Source organism: Babylonia areolata, chromosome 11 (genome assembly GCF_041734735.1).
Source record: "Babylonia areolata isolate BAREFJ2019XMU chromosome 11, ASM4173473v1, whole genome shotgun sequence".
Lineage (NCBI taxonomy): Eukaryota > Metazoa > Mollusca > Gastropoda > Neogastropoda > Buccinidae > Babylonia > Babylonia areolata.
Window position 1 is genome coordinate 14,507,742 of NC_134886.1, and position 17,160 is coordinate 14,524,901.

At 43.0% G+C, this 17,160-nt stretch overlaps 1 protein-coding gene across 1 annotated transcript in view; it reads left to right on the forward strand.

Annotated features, from left to right (window-relative positions):
- The window catches only part of LOC143287147 (uncharacterized), a 21,881-nt gene extending 8,885 nt beyond the window's left edge, over positions 1–12,996 (forward strand). The window contains exons 5-10 of the mRNA XM_076595091.1: positions 2,348–2,500; positions 3,649–3,822; positions 9,036–9,203; positions 10,207–10,312; positions 11,653–11,768; positions 12,631–12,996. Of these exons, the coding sequence (XP_076451206.1) occupies positions 2,348–2,500; positions 3,649–3,822; positions 9,036–9,203; positions 10,207–10,312; positions 11,653–11,768; positions 12,631–12,996 (1,083 nt within the window). The remainder of the gene's footprint in view (positions 1–2,347; positions 2,501–3,648; positions 3,823–9,035; positions 9,204–10,206; positions 10,313–11,652; positions 11,769–12,630) is intronic.
- Positions 12,997–17,160: the final 4,164 nt, after the last annotated feature.

Here is a 17,160-nt window from a genome sequence, read left to right on the forward strand (position 1 = left end):
ATTTGTGTTTGACTTGTGATAAATGAACTTTACTCATTGCAGCAAATATTTCAAGAAGCTTCTGTTTGTACATCGTTGAGAATATTTTTCTGTGTTTCCCCCCTAGGCCCTCTTTTCTTGTACCTAATTTGCTTCTTTTTGCAGATTGTTTGTAATCTATCTTCTGTGTGTGTGTGTGTGTGTGTGTGTGTGTGTGTTTTGTTTTGTTTTGTTGTTGTTGTTTTTTCCTTTTTCTTCTTTCTTTCTTTTTTTTTCAACGCCTGTATCGCATATTCGGTTTTTGTGTTTTTCAATGCCTGTATTGTACACTGTGGAAAAAGCAGTGTAGCGCCTAACGAAGACAAAACTGTATTTGTTTGTAACTGAAATCTCGTGGGGTTTTGTGAAAGCCTGTTTTGCACACTTTTGTTTGCCGATGCCAGTGAGGCATACATACCACCAAGAGAACCTACCACTGACAGTGAAGCCGCTGTGTGTGTTACTGTTCAGCCTGGACATATAACGCCTGGATGGATACTCGGTCATTGACATTTTCCCGGGGCTTGATTGACTGAGTGACAAGCCTCGAGGGTGTGACCATGACCTTTATGAGCAGCCACAAGTCTAGGTCTGTGCGTGACCAGGGTGGTGTTTTTTGGGGGGTTTTTTCACGGTTAGCGGTGGTAAAAGTGACGGAGATGGACCGACCGATTCTAAACCCCTCTCTCTCTCTCTCTCTTGCTCGCTCACACACACACACACACACACACACACACACACCATGTCACCCCTACCTATCCACGTAAGACATGTCGGGGTCAAATCACAGCCTGGAGTTGTATGCACATGTGTCTCGTGCCTCCCTTCTCCCGCTTTGGCGTTCTCCAGTTCCCAAACACACAGCACGTGTGGTGTAGCGTATATGGATCAGTCCGCTCGTTCTGACACCTTCCTGAAACTGAAACTCACCCATACACATTGCAATAATAATAATGATAATAGAAATTATATGATTATTATTATTAACATTAACATCATTATTATTATTATTACTAATAGTGTGCATTTATATAGCGTTTACCTGCCGGGCCGAGTCCATTTTACAATACATGTGGTATGAGTAAGAGACATAGGGTAGGTATGGGCAACTGCGAACAGCGTGTAATTGCGAACGATTCGTATACCGCCCCACTTCGAAGCGTTCTTAACGGTTGCATTTCACAATTTAACGTCTGCTTCGACCTTTATCTGACACCTTAATGAATATCTATTTCCAAGAACTAGACAAACATCAGCTATTTCTGGCTGTTTCTGCGCTCTTTCTTCTCTTCGCGCACCACTGCCGGCCAAGGTTACGTGCGTGCTCTCAAAATCCTCAAATCAAGGGAAGCAAGTTGTAGGACTTGAACATTGACACATTTTAAAATAGTTGATTTGATCGGATATGTTCAATGCGCATTATCAGTGTTGAGATAATTTAAGAAAGCATATCGGTGACAGATCAGAACGTCAGTTTTGACAAGAATGTGCAAAATAGTGTCGTTTGCAATTGGATCATAGGGTATTTTGACGCGAGTATATTAATTTGCGAACGATGCTGCAAGTTACTGAGCACTCTCAGAATACAGAATACATAATACAGAATACTTTATTATCTCAACAAGAGAAATTCATAATTATGTGGTGTAAAACAGAAAAACAACACAATAAAAGGGTGTGTTTGTGTGCGGTGTGGGGTGTGTGAGTTTAAATGTCTTTCTGTGTGTTTGTGCATAATTCTGTGATCAAAACCAACAACACAACAGTCTGGTGCGATGTTCCAATAATGTTATGTCTAATGAGTTAAAGACCTGCTTTTGTTTTAATTGTCTACATTACCCAAAGCCATCATTTGCAATTAGACATGCCCGTTCGCATTTACCCTCAGGCACCCTTGCTATTTCAAACGTCGACAAAACGTTGAAAGAACGAGCATACGAACATTTCCTGCAGTCGGAGAAAGCCTTCAAAAACAGAAGTACGTTTGACCATCGTACGACATGTTACACTTACAGAACACACGTTGAGCTGGTCGCTTCGACTGGATCGTTCGCGATTAGGAATACCTACCCTATATATAATTATATAATTCTAAAATATATCCTATTCGCTCTAAATACTGTTCTAAGAAGAATGTAACATCATTCACGAATCGCACTCCTCTCTCACTACATTCCCACCTCTCCTATAGCCATCTACCCACTTTTTTCGTTTTTGTTTTGATTTTGCAAATTCCCCAAGCCCCCGTTTCCGGAACTTACAGACACACACACACACACACACACACACACACACACACTGTCTACCTCCCTACCCACCCTCTTTGCAGATTCCCCAGACGGCCCCCGGGGGTCGGGTTCAGTTCGGGGACGGGGCGCTGCCCACCTACAACACCATTGACCTCTTCGCCACCTCCACCTTCCTCTACGCTCTGACCAACGCCGTGCTCCACAAGTTGATCGACTACAGCGACACGGCCAGGGTACGTTGTGTCATGTCAAGTGTGCACTTCGCGTCGTCCTGTCTGTCTGTGTTTCTCTTTCACCGCCAGTCAATTTATAGTCAAAAATTCCCTCGTGCTTTCAACACAGAAAAGATGGTGTCTAAGAATAGCTGAGGATTCCCATGTGATGTGTAGTAAATACTGACCTTTCCTACCACCGAAAATTAAGAGCATTAGGTTCATGGATAACAGACCCATGGTCTGGCTCCATTTCACTGTGACATGGGTGCTCTACCTAGTAGGCGATGGAATACGACACTGGCGATGAAAGGGGTTTACTTGTAAATTCCTTTAAAATCGGTCGGACCTTTTCACGTCAAGCTGTGGCCAGTCTATAACCCTTCTTGATCACAGTGCCCCCCTCGCCCCCTCACCCCCCATAAACACACCAAAAGGGTATGTAGGTTGTATGTTGTGTGGCGTTAGGGTCGTCCTCTCTCTCTGTCTCTCGCTCTCTCTTTCTTTCTGTATGCGTGCGTGTGTGTGTGTGTGTGTGTGTGTGTGTGTGTGTGTGTGTGTGTGTGTGTGTGTGTGTGTTTCTGTCTCTGTCTCTGTCCGTCTCTTAAAGAAGTCTCTCTCTTGCAGAAGAAGAAGAAATTACATAACATAACTATTCACTGTTTTAGAAAAACAAGAACGTTATTGTAGGAAATGTCGCAAACTTATATCATTATTTGTCAAATATGTTGTGTCCGTTCCCCTTTTATTTCCGGCATTTTATGTGCCTCAAAATTTAATGTCTGTATGTACATCCTTTGCAGACAGGCCAGTGGCCATACAGTAAAACCTCTGTGTGTGTGTGTGTGCGCGCGCGCGGGCGCGCGTGCGTGCGTGTGTCTGCCTGCCTGTCTGTATATTTTTCTATGTCTGTGTGTGTGAGTCTGTGTATGTGCGTGTATATGTGTGTGGACGCGCGGACGATCGCAAGGAATTGTTTTGTTCAGTATACTGTCAGTGTACTGTGTGACTGGAAAATGCAGCGTGTCATTAGTTCACCGGAGACAGGGTACCGGAAGACTCCACTGGTGCAGTACTTTTGGTAGTAATGTATTAGCCTAAAAAGAATGAACAATCCATGATCATGTTGTGAGAACAGTACATGTATTAGTGACGTGATTTCCGTGCAGACCCTCCTAGTGTCCAACCTGGACCTGATCACGTGGATCGTCAGCAACAAAAGGAAAGATGACCTCGACCTCCTGATGACCTCACACCCTTCCACCTTTCAGTTCTATTGGATGCTGTCAAGGTCAATGTTCGAACTAGAGAAGGCGCGTGTTCAGGGCATGGACACTTACCAGGTGAGGGAGGGAAAGTGACAAGGGGGTACGTTTTGTCGTATGGGTCACTGGGTGGGTGTCGTGGAGTGTGTGCAGCTCCATGGATAGCGTGGGATACGGTCGATAAAAAAATCATTAAAAAGGGTTCTATTCTGAAAACATAGATCGAAGGGGATGAGGAGTTGAAGGGGGGTAGGTATATTCAAGAAGACTTGCTTATGTGTGTATGTGTCCCTCGTGATTTGGGGACGCATCGTTTGGCGCCGGAAGTGGGAAGCTTCCTGGAACCGTTATCGTTGCTGTCGTGATAGAGACCCCCCCACCCCCACCCCACCTCCGCTGTCTTCGTAGAAAGATGTAGACATTGATACATCTATAAATAGACTGCTTTACTGTGTATGGGGTTCTTTTTGGGGTTTGAAAAGTAAATCTAAATGAGTAAAGTTTTGTAGTTCTAGGTACGTCGGGTAGCCTGCAAACCTCATGTCGTCGTCAGGCCTACAGGCACGCAACAAAACATACGCCATTTGGCATTACATGACGCCACCCTGTAAGATGTACAAAGCAAATAATCTCCCCAATTTTGTGCGATTATGCCAGGATGGTGGGACGTTTGAAAGGAGGAAGGGGTGGAACAGACATAGGGGCTACATGGGCTTTTTATCAACAACAACACAGCAAAAAAAAACAAAAAACAAAACAAAACTGCCTCACAGTCTGAAAGGTTAACTTCTGCTGATATGTATATTTGCTGAAAATTTCCTGTATAACTGAACACGTTTTCGTTTTCTGGTGTTTCACACGTGAATAATTTTCAAAATATCGAGTAAATTTCAAAAGTGACAGAGAACACGAGAAAACGCTATCTTCTCAACAAAGTTTCAAACATGCTGTGCACTGAAATTATACAAATAGGCCTATATGCAACATGTATATGATACATATTCACAAGATGGACTATGGACTGCGTGTCGAACTAGCCAAACCAAATATACAAACCAAGCAGCAATGTAAATGCATGTGAAGTGTCTTTTATCTTACGGAAAATACTGTTCTCAAATGCAAAAAGGGCCTTTCAGTCTTAAAGGCAATGGCAACCAAAGGTATTGAACAACGCCACCTCTTCCTGCTATACCAATCACTCGTCCTCAGTGTGATCGACTACGGACTCAAAGCAACCTCTTAAAATTAGAAAGAGTTCAAAATGAAACTATGAGGCTGATCCTTGGAACAACAACAAGGAGAGTGACCTGCCCATGGATAACGTCAAGCAGCAGGAACGAACAGCTCTGCCATAAAATAATATAATTATTTTAACTGTTATTGTTTTCTTTTTAATATCATGAGATTTTTTTTAATATCATGAGATTTTTTCCCCATTCATCTGTGTATTGGTGACGTGAAATCGGAGTTTTTGTGCGGTGGATTCGGTAGGAGAGTGCTACAAGGTCCATTTGTGCGTCGACCTGTGTTCGTGGCTGTACTTCAGCCATTGTACCGGCGGCCTCTTTAGGAGCGGTGCTCTTCTACCAGAATATTACACGCCACGATTAACACGAAGCCGAAATCAGTATTTACTTTGTTCTTCGTGTATTAACCTTTCTTTTTTTCTTCTTCTTTTTCTTCTTCTTCTTCTTCTTTTTTCCCCAAACCCTTTTGAGTTTGTTATCGCAACCCTCATTTGCCCAGTTTCTCCCAACCCTCCATTCATCCACATCTCCCACCCCTTCTAACCGATAATACTCAGATGTATTCATAAATACTTTAACAAAATGTCTTCAATCACCGATATGTGTGACGGGACATTAAACAAAATTCCTCCTCCTTGGAACAACAAAAGACACGCCCACAGAAACCATGCGATACCTGCTTGACCTTCCTTCAGTGCAGGCCAGAAACAAGTTAGAACAGGTCAAGACCTACTTCAAAGCATTAGAAAACCCTCAAAACCCACTGCATGACGCAGTCAAAGAACCAAAAGGCAGCCGTCTAGGACGAGGAAGATCATGGATGGGGAAAGCAGAAGACACAATGCAGCTAGTATGCCGACTACAAGACCTGAAAGAAACAAAAGAATGGGAGAAAACCCCCGAAAACCTCAACCATCTATTCAACACAGCCATTTCACCCACTCTAGGAAGACGTTGTCGGGAATGGCCAGAGGGCAAAACTGATGTGGAAGTGAAGCTACTCATAGAAGAAAACAGTAAAGAAGAGGACATCATCATATACACAGATGGCTCAGTCACCAAAGACCAATCCGGTTGGGGATTCACTGCGAAACAAAATGGAAAAACAGTTCGGGGAGAGAATGCTGCCTACAAAGTCACAACCTCCAGCCTAACGATGGAAGTTGAAGCTGTGACACGTGCCCTCCAGTGGCTATCGTCCATCCATACGCCCAGAAACCAACTTGCCATGATTCTAACAGACTCAATGAACCTCATACAGAAAATTGAAAACGGAATGGGAAGCCGAGAGTGGCATAAGGCAATGCGCAACTTTCAGATTAAAAAACTCACATGGTCATACTGCCCGGGACATGCAGGAGTTAAGGGAAATGAGCGAGCTGACAGACTTGCTGGTAACGCAACACCAACGAGTGGCCTACATCTAGGAAAATCGGAAATCCTCAGAAAAGTCAAAGAATATCAAAAAGAACAGGTACAAGGCCATCACACCATCGATCGCCTCAAAGAAATAAAAGCAGAGAGAGGGAGCGGCCGTAAGTCTAACATGAAAGGTAGAGCACGATGCTTTGCAAATCAAACAAATATCGGCATCATTTCCAAACCAACATTGCGCAGATTTCTTCAAAACGGAACAGTCTCTGTGGGCTTTTCCAAATACAATAGACTGAGCAACACACTAGACGCCACGTTCTTGGCATCAGAGATCTTTTCCCATCCCTCTTGCGGCCAATCAGTGGCAGCCTCTGTGCGTGTGTGTATGTGTGTGTTTGTGTGGGTCTGTGTTTTTGAGTGCGTTTGTGCATGCGTGAGAGTGTAAGTGTACACAAGTGTCAGGAGAGTTCTGTGCCTGTGTGTGTGTGTGTGTGTGTGTGTGTGTGTGTGTGTGTGTGTGTGTGAGGGGGAGGTGGGGGTGCGGGGAGGAGGTGGGGTAGAGGATGAGGTATGTGAGTGTATGCATGCCTACACTGTGGGAGCAACAGGATATTGGAACGTATATATTATATATATATATATATATCTTTGTATATATGTGTGTGGTGTTGGGGGTGGGAGATACGGGCGTGTGTGTGTGTGCTTGTACAAGTAAGCGTTCATCTGTGTGTGTGTGTGTTTGTGTGTGTGAGTGTGTGTGTGTGTGTGTGTGTGCCGTGGAAGCTGCGATAGATAGACTAGAAATGAGTGTGTGGAGGAGGGTGGTAGTGGAGGTGCAGGGTAATGTGTGTGTGTGTGTGTGTGTGTGTGTGTTGGAGCTCATGTACGTTTATATGTATTTGACTGTGCTTTCATATCTGTGAAACTGCATGTTTGGTGCATATCTGTTATGCATGTGTGGGTGTATGTGTGAATGTGTGTCTTCATGTTTTACATTTATTTGCTTATTTATCATCATTGTTGTCTTATTTATTTATTATTATTATAATTATTTTATTATTATTATCATTACTACTACCTTTTTTGTATCATAATTATTATTTATTTATTTATGTAAGCTTATCTATTATTTATTCACCTTTTTTTCTTTTTCTCTCAAGGCCTGACTAAGCGCGTTGGGTTACGCTGCTGGTCAGGCATCTGCTTGGCAGATGTGGTGTAGCGTATATGGATTTGTCCGAGCGCAGTGACGCCTCCTTGAGCTATTGAAACTGAAACTTATCTTATATTTCCCCTCGGTTATCTAGTTTGCATGTGTGTGTGTGTGTGTGTGTGACGAAAATTTCTAGACGAAGCATGTAGAAGATACATATGGAGGCTAATTTCAACAGCATGGTGCACGCATTCCTTGAGATTCTCCATCCAAGGATAAAATAAAATAAAATAAAAAATTAAACAAAAAAAAAAAATCAACCATCCCTTACAGTTACATTGCTGGTGATGGCACAGTTCAGCTCTGTGGCTCACAGCCAAACGCGAATCGGTATGAATCAGGGGTGTGTCGTCACGTGCTGTGTGACGTCAGTCATAAAGACATCATAATGGAATGTCACCACACCACATGATTGGGACACAAATAACATCACACGGCTCGTTATTGATATGTCTGCCACGCAGCGCTTTTTGTTTTTGTTTGTTTGTTGTTTTTTATCTGCGGTTTTTTGTTTGGTTGGTTGGTTGGTTGTTTTGTTTTTTAAACGGACGGGGGTGGTGGACGGTTAGGAGAAAGAGAGAGAACAGATCAGTTGGCAGGCCTACGCGCGCGCACACACACACACACACACACGCGCGCGCGCGCGCGGTTGGGGGGTTAGGGAGGTGCTGCGGGGGAGAGAATAACAATCAACGATTCGTTATTTTACTGAGATGAGATAGGTCTATATCCTGACAAACAGACAGACAGGCAAGAACAATGACAATGATTATTTATAACGGTGAAAACACTCGTGTCACCGACTTTCCACTTCGCTGCTGTACTCTTCTGTACATCAGTTCTGACGAAACATGTGTCACGTGATGATAAGTACACGCTGAATATGGCACCAAGTTGTCATCGCGGCACCACTTGGTCAGACAATAGACGTGGTTGTCACTCAGTGATCTTTCAACCGCACAGCTTGCGCCTGCCTTCAAATCGTGGTGAGTTCTGCCTGCTGCCGTCAGCCAGACAGACAAAAACAACAGTTAGTATTATATATATCCTATAGTGAACTCGGTCAGACACAGCCACGGATAAAGTGCAGATCCAAAGAACAGATCTACAGGGTGCGGGGTGCTTTATTATTTACGTAAGACTATTTCGAGGAAGAAATGTTTTCATTATACAGAGTTATGATTCTGCTCTAAATCACAAAGACAAACGGCGATTTAAATGATAATTTAAATGTGGTAAGATTTATCTGTTATCCCCCTTCCTTCTCGCCGTGTCCAAAATTCTCCCTCTCTCTCTCTCACACACACACGTTTTTAATCAGTTCACATTTTAAATTGTGAATAGTTGTTTTTAACATGTCTATTTTTAAAGGCTAATTAACGTGCAAATTTCAGCCCTGAAAATTAACTTCGACATTGGCAACGTCGTGCACTGATCTGATGTGACTCGTCTTGCAGTTTTTCCAAGACGTCTATTCTGCCTGGAACAAGACCGTGCGCCAGCACGTGACGGAAGCCATTTTGAAGGGCATCCGAGATGGTGGGCTGGACGGGGGAGGTAAACCTCTCACCTATGTGGACGGCATTCTCTCCCCTGCCCCTGGTCAGGACGGAAACGGTCAACAGGTGAGGAGAAGTCGTACAGACACACAGACACTGAGACAGAAACGCAGATATTCACAGATAGACGTACAGTCAATTTACAGCTGGCAGGGGTACTGCTGTGCTACGTGGTTGTGCTTAAAGAAAATTTCTTCGAACTGAGAGCTTTAAAATCAGGTATTGGTCTATGTATAGGAGACCTGTTTTCATCAATGTTGTAGAATGAGTTATAAACAAATTATCACGAAAGAAAGAAACAAACGCGTTCATTAATGTAAATGTGTTTTGAAAAAAAAAAGGTTTAAGACAGTATTTTATTTCCAGAAGAAAAACAAATTCTTTCTACAAAGATCTGTCTATCTCTCTCTCTCTTGTTTGTTTACATCACCCCTTCATAGGAAGTTATGGCTTAAATAAAATGTACCCCCACCCCTCCTCTGTGTGTGTGCGTGTGAGTGTGTGTGTGTGCGCGCGCGCGTGAGTGATTAGATTATCGTGAAGATACGAAAACAGACAGACAGGTGTTAAAATAATGGAAGGAAGAAAGCTGGAGTGAAAGAAAGAAATCAAAGCGAGAGAAAAATAATAGAAATATTGGGAAGGACAGAAAAAGATCATTTCTAACTGGTTGTCCCCATCCAACTATGGGCAACGACGGTATGTTCGCTGCCACTTAACATAGATTCTGCTCGGTTGTCCACAGCCACCAATATCTGTTCGCCACCACTTAACATAGATTCTGATCGGTTGTCACCAGTCACCAATATCTGTTCGCCACCACTTAACATAGATTCTAATCGGTTGTCCACAGCAACCAATATCTGTTCGCCACCACTTAACATAGATTCTGATCGGTTGTCACCAGTCACCAATATCTGTTCGCCACCACTTAACATAGATTCTGATCGGTTGTCCACAGCAACCAATATCTGTTCGCCACCACTTAACATAGATTCTGATCGGTTGTCACCAGTCACCAATATCTGTTCGCCACCACTCAACATAAATTCTGAATGGTTGTCCACAGCCACCAATGGGCAACGACCGTCTGTTCACCACGGCATCTGCAGCCAATAGTCTGCTGGCTGCCTGGACGGTGCACAACAAGCAGGGCCAGCTTCTGTTCCTCCCTGGTCAGTTGGGGCTTCCTTCGTCTGTGCGGTTGTTTTTTTTTTAATTTTTTATTTTTTATTTTTGGTTTTTTGTTGTTGTTGTTGATGTTGCTGTTTGTTTTGTTTTTTTCCATTCAGCTGCTGGGTAGTAGGCTGTTGGTGCCTTTCTATATTTCCTGACAACAAACACACACCACACACGTATAATCATGTGCACATACGCGCGTGCATACACACGCACGTGCATGCACACATACACATAGGTACACACACACATACACACACACCACATGTATGCGCGTATCACCATGCACAATGCATATGCATGCTTTCATACACTGACACACACAACATACACAAACAAACGCGTGTGTCCATTCACACTTGCATGCAAACATGCGCACACACGCATGCATGAACACATACATGCACACGCTCGCATGCACTTCCCCCCTCCCACACTCACAAACATATATGCAAGATAGGTGTAGGATGGTTGCAAAAATTAACGCTATATTTAGATTCAAATCTCATCGAAAATATAGTTGTGCTTTCAGGTACTGCCCAAAAGTATGCATGCCTTTATTTCAGAACACCCATATCCTCAAGCCGTCTCCAAAATGAGTCTAAAAGATGGCTATGATTTTCTTTTCAAGAAGTATTAAGTATCCTAGTATTTTGGTATGGTTTATTTACAAGACGTTTTAAGTATCTAAAAATAGGTATGTTTTCAGGCACCATAAGTATCTAAATGTGGCTTCCTTTTTATGAAGTGAGAGCTTTTTATTCAACATAAGAACCTGTCCTATGGTGGCTTTTTGGTGGGGAGAGTGGGGAGGTTGCGGGGTGGGGGGAGGGGCGTCTTAACTCTTTCCATACGAACGGCGAAAGAGACGACATTAACAGCGTTTCACCCCAATTACCATCATCAAAATATTGCAAGCGGAAGGCTCTTATACTGAAGACGTGAATGTTGACAAAGAATACCACAATTCTGACGACGGAAGCTAAAGGTTGGGTCATTCAGACACCCACTGGACATCCGAGGGGTCTGTGTAGAGGAGAAGAGAAGACTGGCCGTACTGAGTGAGTTAAAAAGATATCTAAACATGGCTTTGTCGGGATGTTTTGTTTTTTTGTTTTTGTTTTTGTTTTTCATAATATTTTATTAAGGCACCAGAAAAACAACTGTGCAAAATGTTTTTTTTTATTGGTTAATTTTCAGGCACTCCCCGCCTTCCTCCCTCCCCCCCCACCCAACCCCCCTTTGCCCCCCCCCCCCCCCTTTCCCCGCCCCCCCCCCCTCCCCCCTCCACCACACCCCCAAAAAAAATCTGAACACGACTTTGTTCATTTTTCAGGCACCCCCGTTGATGTGGCGTTAGCGACGAAAGGTCTGGTGAATTACGTCATTTCCAAATACAAAGAGGCCTCCCTGATGAACGTGCTCCATTCCACACTGTATAAACACTGTCAGGTGAGGTGACAGGTGAAAGGTCACACGGAGACAGGTGTTAATCATATAGACCCTTCCACACAGACAGTTTGAAGGATCATGTTTTGTTCAAGGTTTCGCTGTTCGAGGGGCTGAGTCATGGATGACTGTAAGGGTAGGAGGGGTCCACCTGGCGTTCCAAACTGGAGTCCAGGCTATGTGAAGTGGGGTGAAGTCCTGGCTATGTGAAGTGGGGTGAAGTCCTGGCTGTCTGAAGTTGGGGAAGTTCTGGCTGCCTGAAGTGGGGTGAAGTCCTGGCTGCCTGAAGTTGGTGAAGTCCTGGCTGTCTGAAGTTGGTGAAGTCCTGGCTGCCTGAAGCTGGTGAAGTCCTGGCTGTCTGAAGTGGGGTGAAGTCCTGGCTGCCTGAAGTGGGGTGAAGTCCTGGCTATGTGAAGTGGGGTGAACTGGGCTGCTCTGGTATTCCAAGGCGGAACTCCTGCAGGGAATGGAGCTGGATCACACGCGCCGCTTCAGTTCAACTGACCCACTTTCACACAACTCTCTCAGCCTCCTCTTTCCCCCGGGCACTTGTTTTACAGCTGAGTTATGTAACGCCATAGTAGTCATTCTGACACATTTTCGCAGAACCTAGTTCATGTTTCCGTGAAAGCAGTTTCCCTCTCCAGTTTCTCATCTGTAGCATACCTACTCGGTAGAGTTGTCGCGTCCTTTTCAAGGTCTGGGTTTAGCTACAGGTCAAGCATGCAGATGCCTTCGTTAAGAAAATAGAAATGAAAAAGGTTTCAACAGTGCCTAAATGTGTTGTAGCGTATATGGGTCTGTCTGTACGCCATGCTGGCTCCTCTATTGAGACTGAACGTGAAACATGATACTGTGTGTGCAGAGCATTCCTTGTTACTTCCCGTTCAACTCGGCGGTGATGAGGAACGGCACTGTGTTCAACGGCAGCCTCCCGACGCCTGATGTCCTGTTTGGCATGCGCGGCGGGCCTGTGACCCCGGAAGAGTACAGCGCCATGTTGGGCGAGCCTCGCTACGGACACAGGACGTCAGCCGATGCGCTGCCGGAAGTGGATTCGGCAGCGGCGCCTTTCTTCTTCTGGTCCGTCCCTGTCTACACGCAGGCCATGTGTCTGCTGGCAGCCGGTCAGATGAAGAACTTGCAGGGCGAGGCCAGCAGCATTGAAGAGCTGATGGGCTCTTTTCAACCCAGCAGCCAGCCAGTGATCTGTCTCTATCTAATCAACTGACTGTATCGGATCATTCTCTCTCTCTCTCTCTCTCTCTCTCTCTCTCTCTCTCTCTCTCACATTTTTTGTTTAGTTGTAAAGCTTATGACGATATTCGAGAAAAATGTGTTGTATTTAAAACAAATTCAGCAAAGTATGAAGATATTTTTGGAGTGCTTAATTTAAATCAGGAAACTTCACTACAGTCACTTGCAAAATATATTGCAGAAGCGAATAACATGCGACGAAAAAAAACTCAACAATAATAAAATAGTATCAGGTGTTGCTCATTGTGAAAAGTGAAATCTGTGTTGTCACTCTCATATGGAAAATATTATGTTATACATTTATATATGTTTTTGTTTTTATTTCTCTCTACATGCCATTACTTTGAATGGATGGTCGAACTGCACTTTGTTGCACAGATTGATTGATTTCGTTTTGGTTTTGGTTTTCATCAATATTATTACTATTGATGCATGTTGTTATTTGTATTATGAACCCCCATGTCATTAGGGCTGTAAAGCTATTGACATTAAAGTGTTCAGTGTTCAGTGTTCAGTGTTCTCTCTCTCTCTCTCTCTCTCTCTCGTAATTGTCAATTTTCAGAGCTCTCTTTTTCTGTTGGTATATATTTGGTATGTCATGAGGCTTTTATTGTTTTTGATTAGGAGAGGAACTTTTCCGCATTTGCTTCAATAACTTGGAGGGTATTGGTTAGCTCCCTTGCTTTCAGAAAATGAAGATGTAACGGGGTCCCAAGGAGTGACTAACCAGGCTGGTTGTTACAGTTCTGTCTGAACAGTCATCGGTACAGTGATGTTTCACTGTTCAGCTTTTTCCCTTCCTTCCCTCCTTCCCCCCTCGTTATGAATTTCTACCCGTCTGATTTACTCATGAGGTATAACACTAAATCATTTATTGCCGCAATGTGCATGGTAACATGCTGCACATATCTTTTTGTGATAACTTACTTTATAAAACTAAATAGTGCATCGGTAGCGTTTCGAGAGAAAGAGATCAGGCGAATATAAGAAAGGGTAAGAGACATTTTGACTTTCCAGGAAATTTCATTGTCTCGTTATACTGTTGGACTACATGTATTGGTTTGGGGATACGGAGTATGATTGTTTTGTTACAAGGCTGGACAAAAATCAAAATTGATATGATCTACAATCTGAATTGTTAGAATAATGTGATACAGCAGCATGCTGTGTGTGTAACAGGGTGGAGAAAATCAAACTCACCATCCATAAAACGTCTTTGCCGTTAAAGTTAGGTCAGAACAGTGCAAAATGTGTATAGTCTTAACCCCGAGACTGCTCAACCTTGATCATGGAATGAAATCTGTGTCTGTCTCTCTCTGTCTCTGTCTGTCTATCTGTCTGTCTGTCTCTCTCTCTCTCTCTCTCTCTCTCACAGATATATATGTGTGTATACACACACACACACACACACACACACACACATATATATATATATATATATATATATATATATATATATATATATACATATATATCGGGTGTCCCAAAAGAAGTGAACCGCTTTTTGACAATTATTTTCTCAGTGATAGAGAAGTCGAATTCATTGAAAATTTTCACACAGTCACCTTAGTGTATCATCAACAAGACTGCAAAATATCTAAAAGTTCGGACGCAAATTATTTGAGCATTGTCAATTCAAAACAGCATGTCAAAAAATCCAATATCAGAGCTGTGCAATGTGACCTTCAAGATGTTCATGCCAGTTGCCAAGTGTTGGCATCTGTCAATCAGTGTCAGTCTAAAAGTAGCGTGTCTGGGTGTCAAGTCTATTGATTTTTCTTTCTTTTTTTTTTCGTCTGTATCCAAAATCAGTTCTATTCAAAGTTTCAGTTTGGAAGGATCAACCATGCTTTGAGTGAAAGTGATAAGGTTACCATTGAAAACTGTTTCAAGGAGAAAGGCTGGGGTGGAAGAAGGATCGTAAAGGAATTTCCAGGCAGGGGGTAGAGTCATGTCACTGTAAATAGACTTACGCACTACAGGGTCAGTAGCACGTAAAATTGGCAGTGAGAGACCCAAGACTGCTTGTTCTGAGGAGAACAAGGACCGTGTTGAGGAACTGATTCAATCCCAGGAAGAGAACCCAGGGACCCACAAATCTGTTTGAGAAGTTGCAAGCGATTTACAAGTGAGCAAGTCTTCTGTGCAAAGAATGGCGAAAGAACTGGAGCTGAAGCCCTTCAAGAGGATACGGGTATCAAGGCGGGACCAAAATGTAGAGGGAAAAGAAAAACTCGCTGCCGTAACTTGAATGACCGCTACTCGGCCACTGATGTGCAAAGGATCATTTTCACAGACGAGAAAGACTTTATGTTAGAGATAGCTAAAAATCGCCCAAACGGTCGCGTTTATGGGAAACGGAAACGAGAAATTCGGCCATCTCGCCTCTGTCATGAGACATCTAGATTTTCAAAAAAGATAATGGTTTCAGCTGGAGTATCCTGGAAAGGAAAAACAAACATTCATTTTATTGACACTGATAGAGCTAATGTTAATAGTGAAAGCTGCATTCAGTTATTGGATGACAATCTTCTCCCGGATTGTAGGCGTCTTTATACTAGAAACAATTACGTGTTTCAACGCCCATCTGTAGTAGGCTACACCAGAATTCATCAAGAAGGATGAATGGCCTTCACAAAGTCCTGACTGTAACCTAATGGATTATGCAATATGGGACTCTCTGAAGGAAAAAGTTTACCGTGGAGTGAGAGACAAAGTGACCGAGCAGGCATTAAAAGACAGGATAATTATGTCATGGGAGGGGATATCAGTGGAAGAAATACGTAAAAGCATTTCTGCTTGGAAGAAACGGCTTCGTTTAGTCGTGTCATTGAGCATAAACTGAAATAAGTGAGTTTTCCTCTGATATTGGATTTGTTGACATGCTGTTTTGAATTTGACAATACTCGCATAATTTGTGTCCGAACTTTTGGATATTTTGTAGACTTGTTGACGATACCCTAAGGTTACTGTGTGAATATTTTAAATGAATTCGGTCTCTCTATCACTGAGAAAATACTTGTCAAAAAGTGATTCACATTTTTGGGGACACCCGATATCTCTCTCTCTCTCTCTCTCTCTATATATATATATATGTGTGTGTGTGTGTGTGTGTGTGTGTGTGTGTGTGTTGAAAATATTTCTAAACTTCTGTTGCACATTTCAATGATATAATTGTACAAAGCTGAAATAATCTTAAGAAAAGGACGTGTAAATAAAGAATGGTAATTGACATCCCGACCCGTCATCTCAATCTTTAATCATAACTGAACAGACAAAGCGTATTTAGCTGGCGTAATCGTAACAGACAAAGCGTATTTAGCTGGCCGCGATAATCGTAACAGACACAGCATATTTAGCTGGCATAATCGCAGTAACAGACAAAGCGTATTTAGCTGGCGTAATCGTAACAGACAATGCGTATTTAGCTGGTATATTCGTAACAGACAAAGCGTGTTTAGCTGGCATAATCGTAACAGACAAAGCGTATTTAGCTGGCGTAATCGTAACAAAGCGTATTTAGCTGGCATAATCGTAACAGACACAGCGTATTTAGCTGGTATAATCGCAGTAACAGACACAGCGTATTTAGCTGGCATAATCGTAACAGACAAAGCGTATTTAGCTGGCGTAATCGTAAGAAAGCGTATTTAGCTGGCATAATCGTAACAGACACAGCGTATTTTGCTGGTATATTCGTAACAGACAAAGCGTATTTAGCTGGCATAATCGTAACAGACAAAGCGTATTTAGCTGGCGTAATCGTAACAAAGCGTATTTAGCTGGCATAATCGTAACAGACACAGCGTATTTAGCTGGTATAATCGCAGTAACAGACAAAGCGTATTTAGCTGGCGTAATCGTAACAGACACAGCGTATTTAGCTGGCATAATCGTAACAGACAAAGCGTATTTAGCTGGCGTAATCGTAAGAGACAAAGCGTATTTAGCTGGCGTAATCGTAACAGACACAGCGTATTTAGCTGGCATAATCGTAACAGACAAAGCGTATTTAGCTGGCGTAATCGTAACAAAGCGTATTTAGCTGGCGTAATCGTAACAGACACAGCGTATTTAGCTGGTATAATAGCAGTAACAGACAAAGCGTATTCAGCTGGCGTAATCGTAACATACAAAG